This window comes from Corvus cornix, chromosome 13 (genome assembly GCF_000738735.6).
Source record: "Corvus cornix cornix isolate S_Up_H32 chromosome 13, ASM73873v5, whole genome shotgun sequence".
Classification (NCBI taxonomy): Eukaryota; Metazoa; Chordata; class Aves; order Passeriformes; family Corvidae; genus Corvus; species Corvus cornix.
The window spans coordinates 2357236-2378078 of NC_046343.1; the positions used below are offsets into that span (position 1 = coordinate 2357236).

Genomic DNA, 20843 nt, shown 5'->3' on the forward strand with positions numbered 1-20843 from the left:
AGGCCAAGGGAGTCCTAAACTCCTGGAGCATCATTTAATATTCATGGGTGTTTCCTCCCTCCTCGATGACTCCTCTTGCAGCTTTCGAACCTCCCTGACTCACTCTCAGAACGAGGAGCTGCAGTTTCTAGCACTGAAATGAAAAGGCCCTTAAAATAATTAAAATACAAATTGTTTCATTTGATGCCCAGTACCAGGCTCCCTCGTGCTGCTCTTGGGGGACTCCCTGAGAGGATAATTTGTCCTAAACACTTTGTGTCCCTGTGGCTGCCTTATTCCTCGGCCCCAATATCAGATTTATGTGAAAGCTCATTAGCAGAGGTCATTTGCTGGTGAGCTGGATGAGGGGAGCGATGCAATGTCGTGATAGATGGGTCAGAATTTGGGAAAACTGCCCTTTCTGCCCCCCAGGAGTGAGTAAGAGTGGATGTGGAGCACAGGGGCTGGTGCAGAGCAGTCCAGAGCTTGGCTTGAGTTGGGATTTGAGGACCACTGAGTACTAACCCAGCTGGCAGAATGGGTATTTGGGGTGCTGGGGGACACCAGTGCCTGCAGAATCACTTTAAAAGCTTTGCCAGGGCTTGTTTGAGAAGCTGTGGATGCTGACGGGCCTTACCTGTGGAAGCTGATGGTTTTCCAGCAGTTCCCAGAAGTAGCATCCTGCTTCCTGCAGTGTCCCAGCGCCCAGGAGCACATCAGGCAGCTGGGATCTCCCTCCTGCCTGTGCTCAAAGCCAGGGCAGGGTGCTGTGGGATGGAGGTGCTGCTTCCACTCGCTGCTGAGATGCTCTGCCTGTGGCTGTGACCATCTCTGCCCATCCCATCCCTCCGACCTTGCCTGACTCTGCATTCCTCTGTCCCCCTGCCCCTCTGCAGGCGCCAGGAGCTGCGGGAGCTGCGTCTCCTGCAGAAGGAGGAGCACAGGAACCAGGCCCAGCTGAACAGCAAGCACCAGCTGCAGCTGGAGCAGATGCTGCGGCGCTTCGAGCAGGAAATGATGGTACGAGGGCAGGGAAATCCCCTGGGAATCAGCTGGGAACCCAGCTCCTCACACAGGGGGGCTGCTCTCCGGGTTGTGACAACCTTGGGCATCACAGGACTGCTGAGGAACCCCTTTGGGATTTGAAGCATGGATGGAAGGTGGAGGTTTTGTGGGCATCAAGCCCCCTGCAGCTTGGGAAGCACGGGTAGCCTTTGCTTGGCAGGGTGTAACAGGGGGAGGGTTGTTCTGGACTTTCTCTCTTTAATGGTCTTTTCTTTCATGTCTCTTCATGGCTACTGTGAGAAACAGTTTATAGTGCTGTTGTAATTCACAGGGAAAAAAACCCCTTTGAATGAGAAAGCAGCATGGCCTGAGTGTGACAGAAAGAAATCTGGCAAGGCTTTGAGTGTAAATTGAATAAACTGGGCTCACACACTTGGTCCCTCCACGGGCAGCTTCTGTGGAGGGAGAATAATTTGGAAGTTAATCAGAGAATGGTTTGGGTTGGAAGGGACCTTAAAGATCTTCTCCTTCCAGGGCACTGTTGGAGCAGAGAGCTTCAAACCGTGTGAGGTGTTGGTTGGAAGTTTCCCTCCTTTGTAAAGAGGCTCAATCCAAGCAGGAGCAACCCCTTTTTTTTCTCTTTTCCCTTTTCCTTTTTAACTTTTGGAAGGCAGTGAAGCAGAGAGGAGGCTGAGGCTGACCTGTTTCCTTTGTCGCCTTCCCGGCCAGGCAAAGAAGAAGTTCTATGACACGGAACTGGAGAACCTGGAGCGGCAGCAGAAGCAGCAGATCGAGAGGATGGAACAGGAGCACTCCCTGCGCCGGCGCGAGGAGGCCAAGCGCATCCGCCTGGAGCAGGAGCGGGACCACGCCAGGTTCCTGGAGCAGCTCAAGCAGATGAAGAAGGAGGTAAAAAAGGGGATAGGAGGGAGGGAAGCTGCTTCCCTGCAGCTCCTTCTTCCCAGGAGGCTTCGGCATTTCTCGTGGCAGAACTTGCGAGGACAGCAGTTGGTGTTTCATGGGGGAAACCCTTGCTTTTGGGTGATTCCTGAGCCGTTCAGTGGCACGAGGTGGGGTTGTTCCTCACCTACAGTCATCTGCAGAGAAAGCTCATTTCCCTTCCCACAGGTCAAGAACGAGGTCGAGAAGCTGCCACGGCAACAGCGCAAGGGGAACCTGAAGGCGAAGATGGACGACTTCACCCAGAAAAAACAAACCATGGTGAGGCTCAGGGCAGATCCCCCCGGTCCCAGGACTGGGAAGTGTGCAGTAGATGGAAGCATCCCTGCTGCTGGAGGGACTGGCAGGTTCTGAACCGCCAGCAGCTGCTTTCCAAGCTGCAGCAGGAGGAGGGCTCATGGTGACCCTGCTGGTTTTTTAACAGGAACAGGAGTTTTTGGCCAAGCAGAAGGAGGACCTGGAGCAGGCCATGAAGAACATCACTGCCCAGAACAAAAAAGAGATCTGCGACAAGGAGCGTGAGTGCCTCAACAAGAAGCAGCAGCTCATGAGAGGTGGGTGGCAAAGGCTGTGAGGGAGGGGAGGGAATGCTGTAACCATGGGTTTATCCAGCCCTGGCTCTTCCCACACAGCAGATGCTGTGACAGGGTTGCAAGCTGGCAGGATGGGATGTGGAAAAAACCAGCCTTGCCAGGTCCTGTCTAAATGTTTAGCAATAATAATACTTAGTGCTTTTATCTTCAAAGAGCTTTACAAATATGAACCAATTAGGCTTCATAATTGAAAGAAATCAGGCTCCAATATGGTTTGCAACCAATTTCTCTTGGAAAACAGGAGGTGAATGATCAGCCCCAACATCTGCTGCACTGTTTGTGTGCACAGAGGTCTCTTGAGCTCGGGACACTTTGTGTGACCAAGCTGAGAGGCCAGGGTGGGTTATCTCCTGCTCCTTCTCCTCCCCACAGACCGGGAAGCTTGCATCTGGGATCTGGAAGAGCGTCAGCAGCAGGAGAAACACCAGCTTGTCAAGCAGCAGCTGAAGGACCAGTATTTCCTCCAGAGGCATGAGTTGCTCCGGAAGCACGAGAAGGTGAAGGCTTTGCACCTTCCCACCCTGGTGGGGGTCAGCAAAGTGTCCAGGTGTCCCTGGGGCTTTCCCTTCCGGGCTGTAAGGGGGGAAGGGTGGGCTGGGAGTTAAAGGGCTTGGTCATTATTGGTGAAAAAGGACCAGATTAAAGCTGGTGGCAAGAAGGCAATAAAGCTGCCTTGCTTTGTGTTGTGTGCATTTGATGTGCAAGAAGTTGGGAATTTTGGGGGGCTTTTCTGGAAATCTGCCACTGCCCAGGATTTAACATGGTTGGTTCCCAGAGCAGGGAGTGCAGACTTCCAGCCCCTTCTTTCACAGCATGTTCAGTCCTTGCCACCCCCTCTTGTCCCTCCGGAGTGTCACCAGCCACTTCCACGCTAGTCCCAAATCTGCTCTCCAGCTCTCTCTGTTCTCCCCAGGACTCTGGAGAGGTGTCCCTGCTCCTCTGACCCCTGTCTGTCTGCAGGAAAGGGAGCAAATGCAGCGCTACAACCAGCGCATGCTGGAGCAGCTGAAGGTCCGGCAGCAGCAGGAGAGGGCCCGGCTGCCCAAAATCCAGCGCAGCGAGGGCAAGACACGCATGGCCATGTACAAGAAGAGCCTCCACATCCACTCCAGCGGCAGCGCTGCCGAGCAGAGGGAGAAGATCAAACAGGTCAGGGCCTGAAAAGGCACCAGGAGTTGAGGCTTGGCTTGGTGGGAGAAGGGAATTTGGGAAAATGCGGATATTTCCAGATTTTAACCCACTGCTGGGTTAGAGGGCTCTGTTTTGTGGCATCACGCGTGGTTTTTCAGCGCTGTCTCCATCGTGGCTTGTCTTGGGAAGCATCCTTGGGGCTTTTCCTTCTTTCCTGTGTAATAATGGAAGCTGGGCTGGTCTCTCAGCCAGCCCCAGGGACCAGGGCAATGCTGCCTACACGGGCCCCTGCTTTTCTCTCCCCCAGTTTGCTCTGCAGGAGGAGAAGAGGCAGAAGGCAGAGCGGCTGCACCAGCAGCAGAAGCACGAGTCGCAGATGAAGGACATGCAGGCCCAGTGTGAGAGCAACACCAACGAGCTCCAGCATCTGCAGGTACTCATCCCTCATGGCTTGGTCTCCCAGAGCTGCCTGTGCAGGTCTCAGCCTCTTGAGAGGTGGCTGCAGAGGGCTGTCAGTGAGTTGATGTCCCCTTGCTCTTGCCTTGAGAGGCTTTTGTTGCCGTGTCTAAACGTGGAGCTCAGGGCTCTGAATGTCTCTGGCCAAGACAAATCCTGTTTGATGCACAGTTCTAGCTGCTTGATGGGTGTTGTGTTTGCTGATGTGTTTTTAGAATGAGAAGTGTCACCTCCTGATCGAGCACGAAACCCAGAAGCTGAAGTCCCTGGATGAGAACCACAACCAGCACATGAAGGAGTGGCGAGACAAGCTGAGGCCACGGAAGAAGGTGGGGCCTGCTGAGTGTGATGTGAGCAGGGTGTCCTGGCTGGCTGGCAGGAGGGGACAGTGCCCATAGCTCCAGGACAACCTCAAACACAGCTCTTGTGTTGTTCTCTTTGCTTAAGGCCCTGGAGGATGAGCTGAACCAGAAGAAGCGTGAGCAGGAGATGTTCTTCAAGCTGAGCGAGGAGGCCGATGGACAGACGCCAGTGTCCCCGACCAAACACGCCAAGTTCGTCCCCTTCAGCTCCTCAGAGAGCTTGTAATGCCTGGCAGGCCACCAGCTGGTACTGGCTGTGTCCTCCTGGGCTGCAGGGGGGTGACTTGGACTTGGAAGATCCTCTCAGCAGCCCCTTCTTACCACAGCACCCTCCTGTCCCCTCGCTCTGCCTGGGATAAACGTGGCCTCTGTGCTGAGGGAATGCTGACTGGAAGCTGGGGTGGCTTTCCCAGGAGCTCCAGGCTGGGAATGGGGGCAGGGCCCTCTCTGGATCGTACTTGCACTGTTGGCTGGATGCCTCCCTCCCGGCTGAGCCTGGTGCTCACTGGGTTTGTCAGCTCAGACTGGAGCAGTGACCACTGTGATCAGGAGGAACAGCCCCTCAGGGCAGGGCTGTCACCCCCTCTCTCCACCCTGGCTGCTCCTGTCCCAGTCCTTTGTAAGGCCTGGCCTGGGGCAGAGCAGCTTTGGCATCGTCTTAAACTCACCTTGGCCTTGAGGCCCCCAACACTTGCTTACTCCTCTCCACAGGGCCCTTTTTTGCCACAGAGAGACAGTGATTTGGGGGTTTTTGCCTAGGGAGGGCTGGGTTTTTTCTTTCCCCCTCCTCCCCACACAGACTATGCAGAAACGGAGTCGATGTCCTCCCAAAGATGCTTCTGCTGTTCCTTTGCCGTGACCACAGCCCCTCTGGCACTGAGCTAACACTGTGTTAGCAGGATTCTGGGGTGATTCAAGTGTCCAGCTGGCTGCAGGCTCTGGTCCTTGAGGAAGTGTAAGTGCAGGTGCAGAGGGAAGGTTGGGGACGGCGCTCGGTCCCGCGGTGACACGGTGAAGGGTCTGTCACTGTCATGTGCCTTCGGGATGAGTGGAGGGTGAAGGGTGTTCGTGCCAGAGCTCTCAGGATCACACAGGTGCTTGAGACTGGTTTTTAAGTCCTTTCTGTGTGGAGCTGTGTGGCTCAGCCAGCCTGGCCAGCGGGTTACGGCTGCAGGGCATCGGTTGGGAGGAGTAAAGGAGCGGCAAAACAAGGGAAGAGATGCAAAGGGAAGAGATGCAAAGGGGACATCTCTTTGTCCACTGATGGCTCATCTCCTTGTGATGTGCCACAGCTTTTTGGATGGTTCTCCAGGCTGGGAGTCGTGGACAGAGTGGCAGAGCAGGTCCTCTGTCCTTTCTGTCCCGTCCTCCTGCACAAGGCAGGGCTTGGCTGAGCTGCTGGGTGGGACTCGGAGCACAGAGCTGGGGAGGGGGTCAGGGACCTCACTGGCAGCACCTTCCTCTTTACACAACCCAAAGGTGTAAGGCAGCACTTAGGTTTTCCTCTGGACAACATTGTTTGTTCTAGGCCTGTTTCTCAAGCAAGAAAAAAATATTTCTGCTTAAAAAAAAAAAAAAAGATAAGAAAAAGTTGTTATTTTCAAGTCTCCTCTGTTGATATACTGGCATTTCAGAGAAAGGTGGGATGTGATGTGCCTCACTTCTAGGTACTGGGCTGGAGGAGGCAGCCCCCAGGTCTTTAACTCTGTACCTGGGGTGGGCATTTCCTACCCATTTAGAGCTCCTGATCCATATTTATAAGCTTCCTGCAAGCTAGCAAGGCTCTGTCTCTTTGGGCCAGTCCAGGTTTCCTCTGATTTCACAGCAGTGATGTCTCTGTTAATGAGCATAGGAGGGGTTCCTGCCCCATCTCCAAAGTGTGCATTGTACCTTTGAGATGTGGTAATGCCAGGTTGGGAACTGATGTAAGGTTGATGAATGCAAAGGGATGTTCCTAAATGGGACAAGGGGCTGATTGGGGACTTTTAATCACGTTAGGAATGTGTTACAACAGCCCCAGTGGTTCTGATCCTGGTCCTGTTGGGGTCAGGCTGGAGCTGTTCTACGAAATTGTGTCACAGGAATCAGAGCCCAGTGCCTGTCCCTGAAGGGGCCTGCGGAAGCTGTCCTGCAGCACTCTGTCACCACATTCCTCCTTCAGCTGAAGGGCAGTGCTGCCTCTGGTGCCTTCTCCACCAGCCCAGGGAGCATGGTCCCTCTCTGGACATCCTGCAGCCATGAGGAGGAACTGTTTCTGGGGGCTCTCAAAGCTGATGCAATGCCCCCGTGGTAAATCAGTTGTCCCTTCCTCCAGTCCAGCTGATTTTCATCTTGGAGAGGGCAACACAGCCTTGCTGACAGAGGTAGGAATGGTTCTGTCCACTCCTTTTCCTATTTAGTGTTCCCTCCCTGGGTGTGCCAGGGCTCCAGGACCGTGTCCCTCTCCTAGAAGGGGAGCACATCATCTGATTGTCACGTTTACAGTGTGGTTATCATTTTCCCTCCTTTCAAAAGAGGATGTTTTTGTTGTTCCCTGATCAGAAGGAACCATGATTAAACCCAGCTTGCTTTTTTTGGGGGGACACCATTTTAAAACATGTGGCTTTGAATAAAAAGGGTTTTTTTTTTTAATATTTTGTAAAGTATCTCCAGTGGGGCTACCACTCTGATGTAAAGACCTCTCTAATAAAGTAACACTCGGAAACCTGGGCATGGGTCTGATTTTGTGCCTGGTTGCCAGCTGTGCCCTCAGATCAGCTTTGCTTTTGGTCTGGATTCTACTGATTTAGGGAAACTGCTGGCATTTGACCTTTGCAAGGCTGAACCTCCAGTTCTTTAAAACTGAGCTGGAGCCTCTCCTGCTGCTCAGGGGCAGGGATAGGCTGCAATTCTGGTGGAGCTGAAAGCGAAGCAGCCGCTCCCTGGATGGCTTCAGTGCGTGTTCCGATGGTGCTGGGCTGACCCTGCTTGGTGAGGAGTGAGTATTGCACCCTGAGTGCAAAGCATGTCTGCCTTGTTCTTCCTTTTGAATCAGCTGGCCTGGCTTGAACAGGAATCTCAGACAAAAGCCGCAGTTCCCGTGTTTCTGTGGGACAAAGAGGTCCTAGGGATGCCTCCCTGTCTCCTCCCACGCTCTCCTCTGCTCGGGAGAGCTTGGGGTGTGTTGTAGGACCAGGATGCAAATCATGTTTTGCCCTGTCAGTGCAGGGGGAGATCTCTGCCTCCTCCCTTGGGCTGCTCACAAAAGCTCCCACCACCTCTGTAACCCACCACGGAGCCCACGTGGCCTTTGTTCCCTGCTCAGAGCTTTTCACCTGCCGCTCTCATGGATTTCTCTCAAGGATGCACCACATTAAATTCGGGCAGCTTTGACACGAGCCCATGGAGCTGGTGTGGGTTTGCCCTGATTTTTGGAAGGTTGTGCCAGAAGCTGCCAATTTAACCGTGGATTTCAGGCAGGAAGTGACCTTCCTGGCAGTGTCCACTCCAGGGAAAAGTGCAGGATGTGAGTTCAGGTGAGGTGCTGAAAAGGAGATGGAATTGGGACTGGAAATTGTTGGTGGTGAGGTTTTAAATGAGCAGAGAGAGAAGGATGAGCAAAGCCTGAGGGTTCCTGTCTCCTTGCTCCACAAGACAGTAAGGAATGGAGTAGCTGAGGACATGTAATTAATCATTTTGTTTGTGTGTACTGGGACTGCACTGGTCTCACTCCGTGTATCCCAGTGAAGCAGGAGATCTGGGAATATTTAACTTCATCTGCATGTCCTTGGCAGTGCCTGAGGGGAGCTTCAACCATGAAGATTCAACATACATTTATAAATACTGTATATTCCAGAAATAACTGCTAACTCCCATTTTGTCCCGGTGCTGTGCTGAAAACAGAGCAAAAGTAAAAATCTTTCCTAATTTTTAAAAACAGACCTGACAGCCCTGAGGAGTTCCTGGTGCTGCAGCAGCTGCAGCATTCCCTGTGGCTCATGTCCTGTCACATCTGGACTCCAAACTCCTCTGGGCTGCCCAAGGGCTTTTGCAGTTCGGGCTGATGGAGCTCTCTGGGGAAAACAAAAGCAGGGCAGGCAGGGAGAGTCTTGGGGCTTGTGCCTGAGTGCTTTCCTCCCATGGCTGCATCTGTGCTCCCTTTGTCTCTGCAGGAGTCCTTGAAAATCACCCACACCCTCTGAAGCCAAACGCTGCTGTGCTCCTGCTGCCCTGGCCCTGCTTTATTCTCCTGATGCCAAATCTCCATGGCTTGAGCAATCCGAGCCTCCCCGGAGGTGCTGGCCCTGCCTTGCTGTGGTGGTTGTTGTTGCTCCTCTCCTGGCCGGCATGGGGCTGGGTTTCGGGGGCACACTGCCCTGGCAGCCCATCCTGGGCTGCTCTGGACCCGATTCCCAGGCTGGCAGGGGCTGGACGTTTGCTGCTCTTCCTCTCGCTCACTAGATGGCACAACCCTGGAGCTCCTGAAAGGCTCTCTCGCTCTTCTCCCTGGGTTTTCACTCTCTGTGGCACCCCCTCCACCAGATCTCTGCTTCTCCTCGGGGTTTCAGGACTTTTCTTGCATTGTCCTCAGGGCTGAGCATGTGCCCTGCATGGGTTCTGTTCTCCCTGGGCAGGCTGGGTGCTGCCTGCTGCCAGCCTGGCTGTGATGGGTGGCACCTAAACCCCGCAATTCAGGGGTCACAGCAGTGGAAAATCATCCCTGGTGGCAGCTGGGAATCAGTGACATCCACCCCTGGTGTGGTCCCAGCTCTGCTGTGCTGGGCTTCAGCTGCAGGGATTTGTCCCCTGTAGGGGTAGGAGCAGAATTTTTGACTGATCTTTGTGAGGTGGCTCAGGGAAGATGGATGCATTTGTTCAGTACACAGGGAGGACCAGGACATTCAGTCACCTGGCACAACCTCCCAGTTCTAAAGCTGAGAAGTGAGCAGCAGCAGCGGGCTCTCCATGCCAGGACGACTGCAGACAGCATTCCCTCTGCAGCTCAGGGCTGATGGTGGGGCACTGCTTTCTCTTTCCATTCCCTCCCTCACACCAGGCAGACCTCAGGGACTGCCCAGCTGTGCCCAAACAGCTGCAGTCCACTTAGAGCCGTGCAGAAACCCGTTTGTACACCCGAGCTGAGGGGTGGCTTCTCAGAAGTCATTTGCCCTCTTGCTTTAAATCGCTCAGCTGATCCTGACAGACACGGGGGAGAGCGCACGTTCCTGACTCTTGTATCGGTCGTGACCTCTCCTGTGTAGTTATTTTATTATAGTTATGTTATTTTATTTTGCTTCATGAAGCTTCAGCCTCTGGTTAGGGCAGCAGGGGATGACGTGTTAATCCTGAAACTCCCCTCAGTTGCACCTGTACCACCCAACCTTATCATGGGATGTGCTGCTGTCCTGCACAGCATCCCCAGGGGTGTGGGCCGGGGACAGGACTCCCAGGTCACTCACAAGCCCCTCATTTGGACTCCTTTAGTAAATCCTTGACAGATTCCTTGATAAATGACCAAGGCACAGCAAGGCCCAAGGCAGGCTCTGCCTCTCCACAGTCGCTTCCCAGAGTTTCTCCCTGGGGAGGTGATGTGGGCAGCATGCAGAGCCACTCTCCTCTCAACAGCCCTCATTAGACTCGTTAATTAAACACAGGAGCCATTTTGCAGCCTGAGCTGTGATTCTCTCCAAGCCCTGCTTGTTCCTGGGTGCTCATTAGCTGCCAGCCAGTGCCTGGTGCTGCCGGGGGCCAGGAGTGATGGAATCGCTTCAGCAGCTCAGGGGGGAAGGCCATGCTGATGCTGAACTGCTTCTCTACCTTAATTTTTCTTTTCAGCATGCGAAGACCAGAAATTGTTTTATTCCTCTCTTAATCTGCTTTCTCCGTTGCTCCACATCTCAGTGTACACTCCCTCTCTTAGCAGCAGCTTTGGATGTTTTCCTCACCATCCTTTGGAGGATTTGTGCATCTTTTGGGGCTTTTGAAAACAGTAAAACGCCTTCTGCTCCAGCTTGGGCACTCCACACAACATCAGGAGCTGCAGTTCCAGGTGCTGGTGCTATCCCAGGCTCTTGATGAGCACTTCCAGGTCCAGCCCCAGCATCCCACATGAAGGTCAGAATGACAGAAGGGAGGGAGGATTCCACAGGTCGTCTCCATGTCCTCCACATCTGGCCGAGGAGCGATGACTGGGGCAGGGGTGCGGGTGATGTACAGCTGGTCCACAAGTAACCCAGCGCTGTGTCTGCACCCCAGCAGGCAGCAGGGAGGTCACCATGGCCTGATGCCCCCTTCAGACAACCCAGCAACCTTCCTGCAGCCACCTCTGCAGGGGCACTGTGGTCTGGGGCTTGGCTGAGGGGGAGGAGGATGAAGACGAGCCCTTGGGGAGGGGCAGTAAAGCACTGGCAACCTGCCTGCACCTCCATTAATTCTCTGGGGTGGCTGTAGCAAAGTTAATAGTATTAAAAAGAGCCACATTTAAGGAGCCGCTAAGGAGTGAGATGAGTTGTTTATGATTAAATTAAATTCATATGAAAACTAATGACCTGCCAGTGTAAGCCTTGAGTAACTTTATAATGTAATTAAAAGCCCAACGGGGGAAGAGAGCTGTGGTTATGCCACGTGTTGAGGAGCTGCTGGGAAGACGGAGGCCACGGGTAAGTGCTGATGTAGAGAAGTGCCTGGTCACTGCCCCGGCTCCTCTGCTGGCACAAGGGCACAGCTGGACACGGAATGTGGCAGAGGAGGGAGTGCCAGGAGCAGAGGTGGGTGTGGTTGGTCAGCTCCTGGCTCACAGGGATAGAATCATGGACTGGTTTGGGTTGGAAGGGACCTTAAAAATCATCCCGTTCCATGGGCAGGGACACCTCCTGCTATCTCAGGTTGCTCCAAGCCCCGTCCAACCTGGCCGCGGACACTTCCAGGGATGGAACTTCCCTGGACAACCTGTGCCAGTGCCTCACCGTGCTCACGGTAGAGAATTCCTTCCTGATATCCAATCTTAATCTACTCTCAGTTCGGAGCCATTCCCCCTTCCTGTCGCTACACGCCCTTGTACACAGTCTCTCCACGCAGGTATGCGACTTGTCCTGACCAAGACAGACCTTTCCCTGCTCATCCCCTGCATCCTTTAGGGACGCGGCTGCTGGCGGCCAACCCACGGCCGCCTTGGGGCTCTTGTGGCGGGACAAGAGCGGGGTGCAGAACCAACACGAGGTAGCGGAGCGCAAGCGGGGCAAGCCGGGACCCCTCCCCGGGAGGGATCGGGAGGCGCTGCGCCCTCTGAAACATCTCTCTCCTCCGGCGCTGAGCTCGGACGCGGAGCGGATACACCGAGGGACGCTCGGTGCCGGCCGCCCCTTTAAGCGGGCGGCGGTGGGGCCGCCCCGCCGGCCGGGATAGGCCGGGCCGGGCCGGGGCCGCCTCCCGCCCCCGGAGCGGGCGGCGCGGGGAGGCTCGGCCGCGCTGCAGCCTCCGGTCCCGGCGGCGAGCGCCAGAGCGTCCCCGCTCCCCGCGGTGTGAGGGGCACGGCGGCGGCGATGCCCAGGCGGAGCATCGCCGAGGTGAAGGTGCTGGACGTGCAGAAGCGGCGCATCCCCAACAAGCACTATGTGAGTGCCCCAGCCCGGCCCTGGGCGAACAAAGGCCGGGCGCTGCCGGCCCCGCTCCCGCGCGGAGCTCCGGGAAGGGAGGACGGAGGAGGAGGAGGAGGAGGAGGAGGGCGGCAGCGCTGCCGGGAGTGCTTCTCACTGGTGTCCGTGGGGGTCCCGCGGTGCCCCCTGCCAGCGTGGGGATGCTCCACCGCTGCCCCCCAGACGCCGCTCCCGGTGCCGACCCGCGGGGGATGCCCGGGGGATGCGGGCGGGGGTTGCGCGCATCGGGCAGCGGCCACGGGCGAAAGCGTCCCCGCTCAGTGGCTTGGCACCGGGGCCGTGGGACCTGTCGGTCGCAGAGTCCCGGGGCAAGGGACCACCCGGCTCTTGCTTTCTGCTCCCTGGGTAGTGCTCGGTCCCTAGGAAGGATCCCTCGTGTCCCCTGCATCCTGCCCAGCGCCTTCCTGCGTGCTCCGGGGCATCTTCCAAACTGTTGTGGGTTTGGCTATTTTTTTTTTTTTATGATTTAAACTTTGGTGTGTTTCCAGGCACCCGTGGAGAGCTTGTGGGTGGATCTTGGTAACAGCCGTAAAACAAAGACCAAAATGTTCTTCCCTCCCGTTTTGCCTTAGACCAGGGTGACCCAGTGACACACTGTTCGTGGCACATTTGGGTTGTGCGGATTTGGTGTTTGCTCTGCCTGGAGTCTGTTGTCAGAAGAGCCAGGCTTTCAGAGCTCTTGGGAGATCAAGGGCTTCTCCAGGTCCCCTCGGCTGGCCTGTGGCATTGAGCAACAATTGGAGGAAAGCCGAGGGCAGCCAGCTCCAGGAGGGGAGGGCAGAGGGGTCTCTCCTTACATCAGGGATGCGGCGTGGCTGCTGCCACCCACCTCCTTATCACCCCTTCTTCCTGCTGCCCTGGCCTGGAGCTTTATCAGCCCTGGCTGAGCCTGGCGCCGGCTCCAGATGTGCCCTTTTCCTGCCGTGTCCATCCCGGCCTTACTCATCGCGGCTGTGCCGTGCCCCCCGCTCCGGAGCAGCGCGTACGTGCGGAGCTTTGTGCGCTGCTGTTTGTCTTGGCGGATCCGGGGCTTCGCCGTCAGGTCCCGTAACGAGGCCGGGCTGGGATGGTCTGTGGCAGCTCCTCTGCTCTCGCTTCGGCCCCTCCTGTGCGCCTCAGCAGCGGTGTCCCCACGGCTGGGCCACGCACCCCGAGTGCCGCACACGACCTGCTTTGTGCGCTGTCCCTGCTCGCCCTCCGCCCGTCATGGAGAAGTCGGGTGGAGTTGGGCATAGCACAAATAATCCCTGTGAGGCTGGAAAACTGGGACAGCGATGTTTTCTGAGCAGAGAGCTGGATGGCGGGGCCATGGGTGGGGACACCGGAGCTCCGGGAGCGGTGGGAGAAGGCGGCTGCTCACGGTCCGTGACAGCTGTGCAGCCCGGCCGTTCGGCCTCCTCAGCGGATCCCTCTGCCTCCAGCCTTTCCCTGGACTTGTCTTGGACCGAATTCCAGCAGCGGGAGCCAGCGTGGCTCGCAGAGGGCTGAGCCCAGGGAGGGGCCGGCAGCCTGCAGGCAGCTGCATCCCCCGAGCAGCGCTGGAGTGATGGGAGCGCTCGCCTTGCTGGAGGAATCAATAGAACCAGGCAGATTCACAAAGCCAGTTAATTATATGAAACCAAAACCTTTTTTTTTTTTTTTCCCCCCTTCCTCCTCCTGCGAAGAGAGAGAGAGGCAGCAAATCATGGCTGAATCATCTGTAGGCAGTGGCTGGTGGCACAGTGTGAATCCGAGGCCACCACCAAGTGTCCATGTAAAACCTTTGCCCTCTGCCTTCTTCCTGTGAGCACAGATGTGCTCTGCTCCGTCCCTGAGGCAGCTCTCCTGTCCCTGGGGAGGCTGGAGGAGCACGCTGGCTTTTCCTCCTGTTGCTCCTGTGGTGACCTGCCCTGCTCAGGCTCCTCTGCATCAGGTGGAGGCTTCTCTTTGCTGGACAAAGGTGCGCTTGTGTCGCTCGTGTGAGGCCACAGAACAAAGTTATGAATTCCACTTTCCCAGAAAAGTGAGATCGAGCCAGTGTTTCAACGTCCTTGTTGCACCTGCAGTGGGGAGAGCTGGCTCTATTCAGGCTGCTGTGGTTTGCCTTTCACCTGGGTAATTGATACAAAAAGAATTGCATTGCCTGAGACAAAAAGCTGTTTTTTTGCAGCTCTGCTATGAAGCAGGAGGCACAATATTTCCCCAAACGGCAGGGCAAGGACCCAGCAAGGTGCTGGGCAGGATTTGGGTAGCTGGCTACAGGTGCTGAGCTGGGGTTCAGCTGGGGACCCAAGCACAGCCTTGTGCCCTCTAACTCCACTTGTGTTTTAAAGCTTTTTTTCATGGGCATTACCCGAGGCAGTGAGAAATCCTTGTGCAGGTGTTTGTTGCAGGATGCTCTGGCTCTTTGCAGCCCATTATCCAAGGAAAAAGGCGACTCCATCCTTCAGGCAGTGGCTGAGGTAATGTTTTCAGTAACGTTTCCCATCCAATCCTGTGTGAAGTGATCACAGTTCAGGGATGCTGCCAGCGAGGCCTCCGGGGCCATCCTGCAAATCTGAGAAGGCAAAGTCCAAGAGTAAAGTTTAAAAATAATCATTGTGAGAGACAGAGTAGCAGACTGTCATTTCTCTGGTCTGGCCAAGTCTCTGATAAATGAATGTTTATTCAGAAAAGACCCAAAACAAAGCCATAGTTGACACAGACTGGATTTTCCTTTAAAGGACTTCACGCGGGACCTTTTTATAGTGTTGTGTTTGTTATTCTCGAGTAGAAGCCCTAAAATAAAGCTTTTTCCTACTAAATCCAGATTTGGGTGGTTTTCTTTCCCTTGGGCAAGCTTCAGGATATTTTGTTCTGATACAGCTGCAATGTGTGTGTTTGTATGTGTTAATAGCAATGCCTTTGAATCCCGTCTCCATTTCTGCCTACCAGGAACATTTCCATGGTCACACAGGTTTAAATAGTTGTTCTGGAGCACCATCCAAAATCCAACATATCCATTCAGTAGGAAAGAGAGAGCAGCATGCTGTTTGGGTGGGTTCATTTATTGGGAAAGCTGGGTTATGTTCTCACTCCCAGCCTCCATGTATCCATGAAAAGGGGAAATTTAAAAGAAGTGTGCAGCATTTATTTTGCAAGCCCAGTGAACAAGATGGCAAAACTTCCAACAAGGTGAAGACCTCATTTGTGGCAGCTTCGTTGTGAAAGTAATTAACAGTGTGTGGTGGAATCTGGTTGATGGAATCTACAGGTATTTTAAAACAAATTTGAGGAGAACCACATTCAAAAAGTGAAGGTGTTACATTTTTGATGTGGAATCTGTGCTGTGATGGGAGGTTAGGGTTAGGGTTTTCTGTTCCTTGTCACGGTGGGGCCGTTTGTGGTTTCATTCCTCATCCAGCCCAGCCCCATTTCTTATCTGGAACCGATTATGGAGTGTTTGAATGACAAGAGGACAGAGCTGCCAATCTACAGCCTCAGTAGTTCCTTGGTGCCTTATATTTGTAGAGCTGAAGGTGTTTCTGAGGAACTCGTGCCCCATGGGCTGTGTTTTGTGGTGCCCTGGTTGCCCAGCTGGAGCAGAGCTCGGTGGGCACCTGGCACGGTGTCACCTGGTACAGCTGAGTTATTCCCCTGGATTTTCGGTGTTATTTCTGCCCTTCTGAATCATTCTGGCTTCAAAGGGGCACCAGGGGATGACTCCCCCTGTGCTGTCTCCACGGGAAGGGTGACCATGCCCTTGGTATGGTGGGAATGTCCTGTGGGCAGCCAGAGGAGCTGAATGAGGCAGGAGGAGGTTGGCATGAGTAGTGTGAAATCCATGCAGTGTCGTGTCCCCAGATAACCAAACTAGGAATGAAAGAGAGCCAGGGGGAAGCTGCAGTCTGACTCTTGGTGGCCTCTAAAGGTTTGAGGGCTTTCTCAGCATCCTTAGTGGTGTTTTGCTGCTGTATCCTGTGGTTGTGCCTTGCCTCATCCCGTTTCCTGTCAGCTGCATGATGCTGTCCCAGCGAGGCAGGCCACAGGCAGGGAGTGTGGTAGGAATTTTGCCCTGTCCTCGTGCCTGGCCCTGCTCTTCTCCCCAGAGCTCACCAGTCTTTTCTCCTCACCTCGGCAGAGTTGGGGTTTAATGGAGCACTCTTAGCTTTGTGGATGAAAACCAGCACTCCAACTCAAATTCTCCTTTGTTTTTCTTCCCCAGTCACGTTACTCAAGGCTGTTGAAAATCTTGAATGTGGAAGGGCCAAATCCTGCCTGGCCCATGTCTGCTGAGGTGGGAGCAGCTCCGTGTGGGAAGCTGATGCTCACACTTGATTCCAGCAGTGAGCCTCAGCACTGGGGCCATCCCTGGCCTCTGCCTGCCCCCAGCTCTCTGACCTTGCTCCCCCACAGCTCAGCTTTGGAGGGTATCTCTGTCTTCCGGCTGTTTCATGCCGCAGTGGGAAATAGGAAACAGAAGAATCCATACGTGTGACCTTCGCTGTGACCGGGGGCAGGTGCTTTTGTTGTGACTGAGGGGTCTGAGCCGGCCCTGCTGGGTTGTCCTTGGGGTCCCTGCCTTTGGCACAGCCTTGTGTGTGTGCCCTTTCCATCCCAGCAGTGCTGGCGGTGTGCTCAGGCCGTGCTGTGCCCGGTCAGGCTGTACAGCAGTGGGTGGGAAGAGGGTACAAATCAAAGGGATCAACTGGAGCGAGGGGAGGCGGCTGCTTTGCAGTCCTGGGTCAGGCTGGTTTGGGTGGTGGTGAAGGTTTGCCTGCCCTGGTGCTGCTCCATCCCAGTCACCCAGCCCCCTGCAGCTCTGCCTTGCTGCTTCTGCCTCCCCTTTGCCACAGGGCCCGTGGCAGCATCCCTGGTGCCCGGTAGCTGCAGTGCCTTCTCCGTGCCTTCCCCAGGGCGGGCTCAGCCAGCATCACCCTTCTCCCAGTTCCCCAGCCACAAAGCAGCAGTGAGGGGCTCACAAGCTGTCTGCTCGCTGAGCTGGGGGCTGGCTCTCCCTCTCCTGCTCCAAGCTTTGGCATCCCATGGCACGGGAGCCCCCATCTCCCCTCCCCAGCCCTGCAGCCTGCGGCAGCGAAGGCTGATGGAGAGGGGCCAAGCACAGCAGCGTGGTGCCAAGAACTTTCTTTGTTTCCAGCCACCTCCCTCCTTTTTTTTTTTTTTTCTTTTCCTCTTACAATTTCCCACTCCCTTTTCTATATTAAACCCGCTCTGGCTTGGCTGGATTGCTCAGCTCCTTTGGTTTCTCTGCCCCTTTGGGTTTCTCGTGCAGTGGGCAAAGGGAGGGTGAGTCTCTCACATCTCCCCTCGTTTCAGGGTCGGGGTATCGTGGGTGATATCAAAAGCCTGATGCTTTTGACTGACGCTTTTTCCCTTTGCTGGTGAAAGATGCTTTAAATATGTGGAGTTTTCCACAGAGAGGTTTATTGTGCAGAGTCTCCCTGGACCCGAGACCACACAGGCTCCAAGCCTTTGGAAACAGCTCTGCAGACAGCTCTGCCCCCGCTGGAGGCTGTTATGTCTGGAGCTGCTGCAGGAGCTCTGCTGGAGGCTGGGGACCTTCTCTGGTGTCCCTGCATTCCCGTGGAGGTGTCTTTGCAAGTGACCGTGGCATTTCTTTCCACCCTGCCCATGTCTGCGCGCAGGAGCTCTGGGCACAGGGATGCCAGGGAAGCGCCAGGATCGCTGCAGAGCCCCCAGGGAAGGCTGTGCCGTGCCGGGAGAGCCGCCCTTGGCATGGCTGAGCTGCTCCTGGGCTCCGCCTGGCAGAGCTGGATGGTGCTGAGCTTGGGGTGGCCTTGCTGCCTGGTTCAGCTGGGTGCCAGGCAGAGTTCTCAGGCAGCTGCCATCTCTTTGTGGGCTTTCTGTGTGTGTCCCCCAGCCAGGATGCCGTGCAAATAAATCTCCGTGCAAAACTTTGGGACACTCCTTTAGGAGGAGAGAAGCTGAAGCTGCAGCTCTAGGTTTTCCTCACCTTCACTCTGCCTTTTTCCTGCTCCCATTTAAGCAGCCCAGGCTGCTTCCCAGCTTGTCCTGGTGTGTTTATGCAAGGAGTCCAGAAGTGATTCTTCTGCGAGGTCACACGGCCTCGTGTTTAAGAACGGGAAACTGGTTCTGTTGTTTTATTTTTTTTTCCAGTATCTGTTCTTAATTTCCTTGCCTCAAGTCAGCAGTTTGAATCAGCTCCTCTCCCTCCCCATGCTGTTGTGTGGGACTTTGTGCCTTTTCGGGAAGAGCAAGACCAAGGATTTGGGAATGGCTCTGGAGCCCTGGGTCCCTTTGAGCAGTGGAAGTCGCCAGGAGCCACTGCTGTGTGCAGCACCAGGGCTCTCCAGCAGCCCCTGGAAAAACCCTTTTGGTGGCTGACTGCTCCCAGGGCTTGCTGCTTCATTTCTTCAAGAGGAAAAGAAAGAGAAAAAGATGAAATCTCTGGCTGCCCTTTTCGCACTGGCTTCTCATCCCCTCTGTCCCCGTGACTCCCATGGCTCTGGATGTGTCTGAGCTGGCTCCTGAAGCCTCCCAGGAGTTCCCGTCCTGCCTGGGCTGCCCTCCTGCCCAGGAGGGATGTCCTGGATCTCCCCGTGGCTCTCTCCTGCCATGAGCTGCCAGCGTGTTCCCCCCGGGAGCTCCCCCTGACAGCTCTGTCACGGTTGGCCAGGTGCCGTTCGCATTTCGTGTAGCAAACTGTCGTTTTTCTGACACTTCCCATCCAAAGGTTTTCAGCCCCATTTCCCACTGGCCCCTTCTCCCTCTGAGAGAGCTGCTGGGGAGGGGACAGCAGTGACAGATGCTGGGAGATGATGGAGGGGACCAAGCTCGTGGTGCCCACTGGGAAGGCGCCCCGGGGATCCCCAGGGACTCTTTCCACATTTTATTTCCATTTAGGGCATTTAGTGTGACTGGGGAGAACCTTGAGCAGTGGTTGGTGGTCCTGATGTCACACTTCTCAAGTGGTCATTTTTAAGTAGTTGGTTTGTGACCATTTCCTTGTAACATAGGGAGTTTGGGAGCCCAATCCCAGTGGAGTCTGTTGTATTCGGCCTTGTGCATCTGCAAGTTTCCATTTTCTGTGAAGGATCTGTTCCATTTCTGCCCTCCAAGGGACGGGAGCATGGAGAGGGTTTGGTGGTCATGAGAAAGGCTCCTCTGACCTGGCATGAAACAAGATCCACCTGCACCTCAAAAATTGTCCCTGTGGCTTCTGTACCTCCCAGGATTGGAGGCTCTCAGGGCTGGGAGAAGGGTCAGGTGTCCTTTCCAGAGGGAGGGAGGAAGGGGAGCCACCATTTCTGGCTCTCACCGACTCAGCTCCTTCCCTTCCCTGCTGCAGACCGCACAGCTGGCCCGGGGAGGGCTGTAGATATTTGGATATTTGGGATTTGGACAGCTCGGCTGTTGATTTTGGCCAGGGGCCTTGAGCCCCCTGCCTGGATCCGGCCACCCCTCCCTGCCATCCCCTCGGCTCCCCCATCCCTCAGGAATCCCTGGAGCAGGATCCAAGTGCCAGTCGCCATCCCTGTGGGGGCACACCCCAGAGCTGTGCCAGCTGCAGCCCGGGGAGATCCCCTCTCCACGGAAAAGCCCTGTGGTGGTTTCTCCGTGCGATGTCTCTGAAGGGCCGTGGAGGTCAGAGCTGGAGAAGACCCGTGCAATAACTGCTTCCACATGTCCTCACCCCCACACGGGCTGGGAAAAAGCCTCTCCTCGGAGCAGCCTCTGCAGGGCAGGGGGCTGAGGGGGCAGCCGATGGGGTGGCTCCTACTGGGAAAAAATTTGGGCTATCGAGGTAGCTGCTTCGTGGTGGCTGCTCCTGGCAGGACACGGTGCAGTGCCAGGCCAGGAGGGGAAACTTCGGACCAAGTGCAATGGCTTTAAAGCTGTCTTGATCGCTGGAAGTTGGATCATTCCAAAAGCACCTGAGGAAGGGATTTGTGGGTCTGTAGGAGCTTGGTGCCTCATGTCCAGTCCCTCTGGAAGCCCTCGCTGGGTGGCTGAGGGCACTGTTCATCCCTTTCCAAACCTGCACCGTCGTTGTTGGGTGAGGAGAGCACCAGAGTTGTATTTTCCAGTGGGTGTTTTATTCCTGGGCCAGCAGGGGACTGGATCAGGTAGTGGCAGAGACCAAGATCTGGTGGGGTGGGGCTGTTGGAAGGACGAGGAATATCCACAAGCAGAGAGGAAGTTGGCTTTCCCCAGGTTTTATGGATACTGAGGAGCTCCCGTTCCCGTGGGCTTCCCCATCTTCTCTGCCTTCCATAAGTCGGTTGAGGAGATAACCCTGGAGACCTCTCTGCTGCTGGAAAGGGCTGTGCAAGAAACTGCTCTCCTGACTCCTGGGAGATGTGCCTTCCAGCAAAACACCAGTGAGCTCAGCCCTGAGGAGAAACGCTCCTTCCCTCTGCTGCAAAGGGCACAAGGAAGCCTGGGGTGCCCTCGGACCTCGTGGCTTTGTTACCCTGAAGAGCTCTGAATTATTTTGGCTCGAGTATATCCATATCCTGATTAAAATCCCAGTCTAATAAGCTGTTGACTCCAAATAAAGGCAGGATAGGAATAAACAAGGAGGAAAAGTTGGCTCCTCCTGCTGCCCCAGTGGAAGGCTCTCTCCAGGCAGGCGGCCAGCGGTGATATAACCCCGAGGAGTGCTGTGGACTGGTAAGAAAACTGGGATATCAGCTGAGCTTCCAGCCCACATGAGCTCATGCTGGCCCAGCAGCAAGTCCTGGGGAGAGGGTAAAGGAGTT

General features: G+C 55.3%; 2 protein-coding genes across 4 annotated transcripts in view; both read left to right on the forward strand.

The window, feature by feature from the left end:
- Positions 1 to 7190, forward strand: part of STK10 (serine/threonine kinase 10) — a 41345-nt gene extending 34155 nt beyond the window's left edge. Inside the window, exons 11-19 of the mRNA XM_039559703.1 lie at positions 876 to 999; positions 1714 to 1893; positions 2113 to 2205; positions 2369 to 2498; positions 2910 to 3034; positions 3498 to 3686; positions 3976 to 4101; positions 4340 to 4453; positions 4572 to 7190. Coding sequence (XP_039415637.1) covers positions 876 to 999; positions 1714 to 1893; positions 2113 to 2205; positions 2369 to 2498; positions 2910 to 3034; positions 3498 to 3686; positions 3976 to 4101; positions 4340 to 4453; positions 4572 to 4712 — 1222 coding nt within the window. The 3' untranslated portion in view covers positions 4713 to 7190. The remainder of the gene's footprint in view (positions 1 to 875; positions 1000 to 1713; positions 1894 to 2112; positions 2206 to 2368; positions 2499 to 2909; positions 3035 to 3497; positions 3687 to 3975; positions 4102 to 4339; positions 4454 to 4571) is intronic.
- Positions 7191 to 11943: 4753 nt separating this feature from the next.
- Positions 11944 to 20843, forward strand: part of SH3PXD2B (SH3 and PX domains 2B) — a 60815-nt gene continuing 51915 nt past the window's right edge. The window contains exon 1 of one of the 3 annotated variants that reach the window (XM_039559630.1): positions 11944 to 12078. In XM_039559630.1, the coding sequence (XP_039415564.1) occupies positions 12007 to 12078 (72 nt within the window). In that variant the 5' untranslated portion in view covers positions 11944 to 12006. The remainder of the gene's footprint in view (positions 12079 to 20843) is intronic. The other 2 variants (XM_039559628.1, XM_039559627.1) reach the window with 2 other exon arrangements.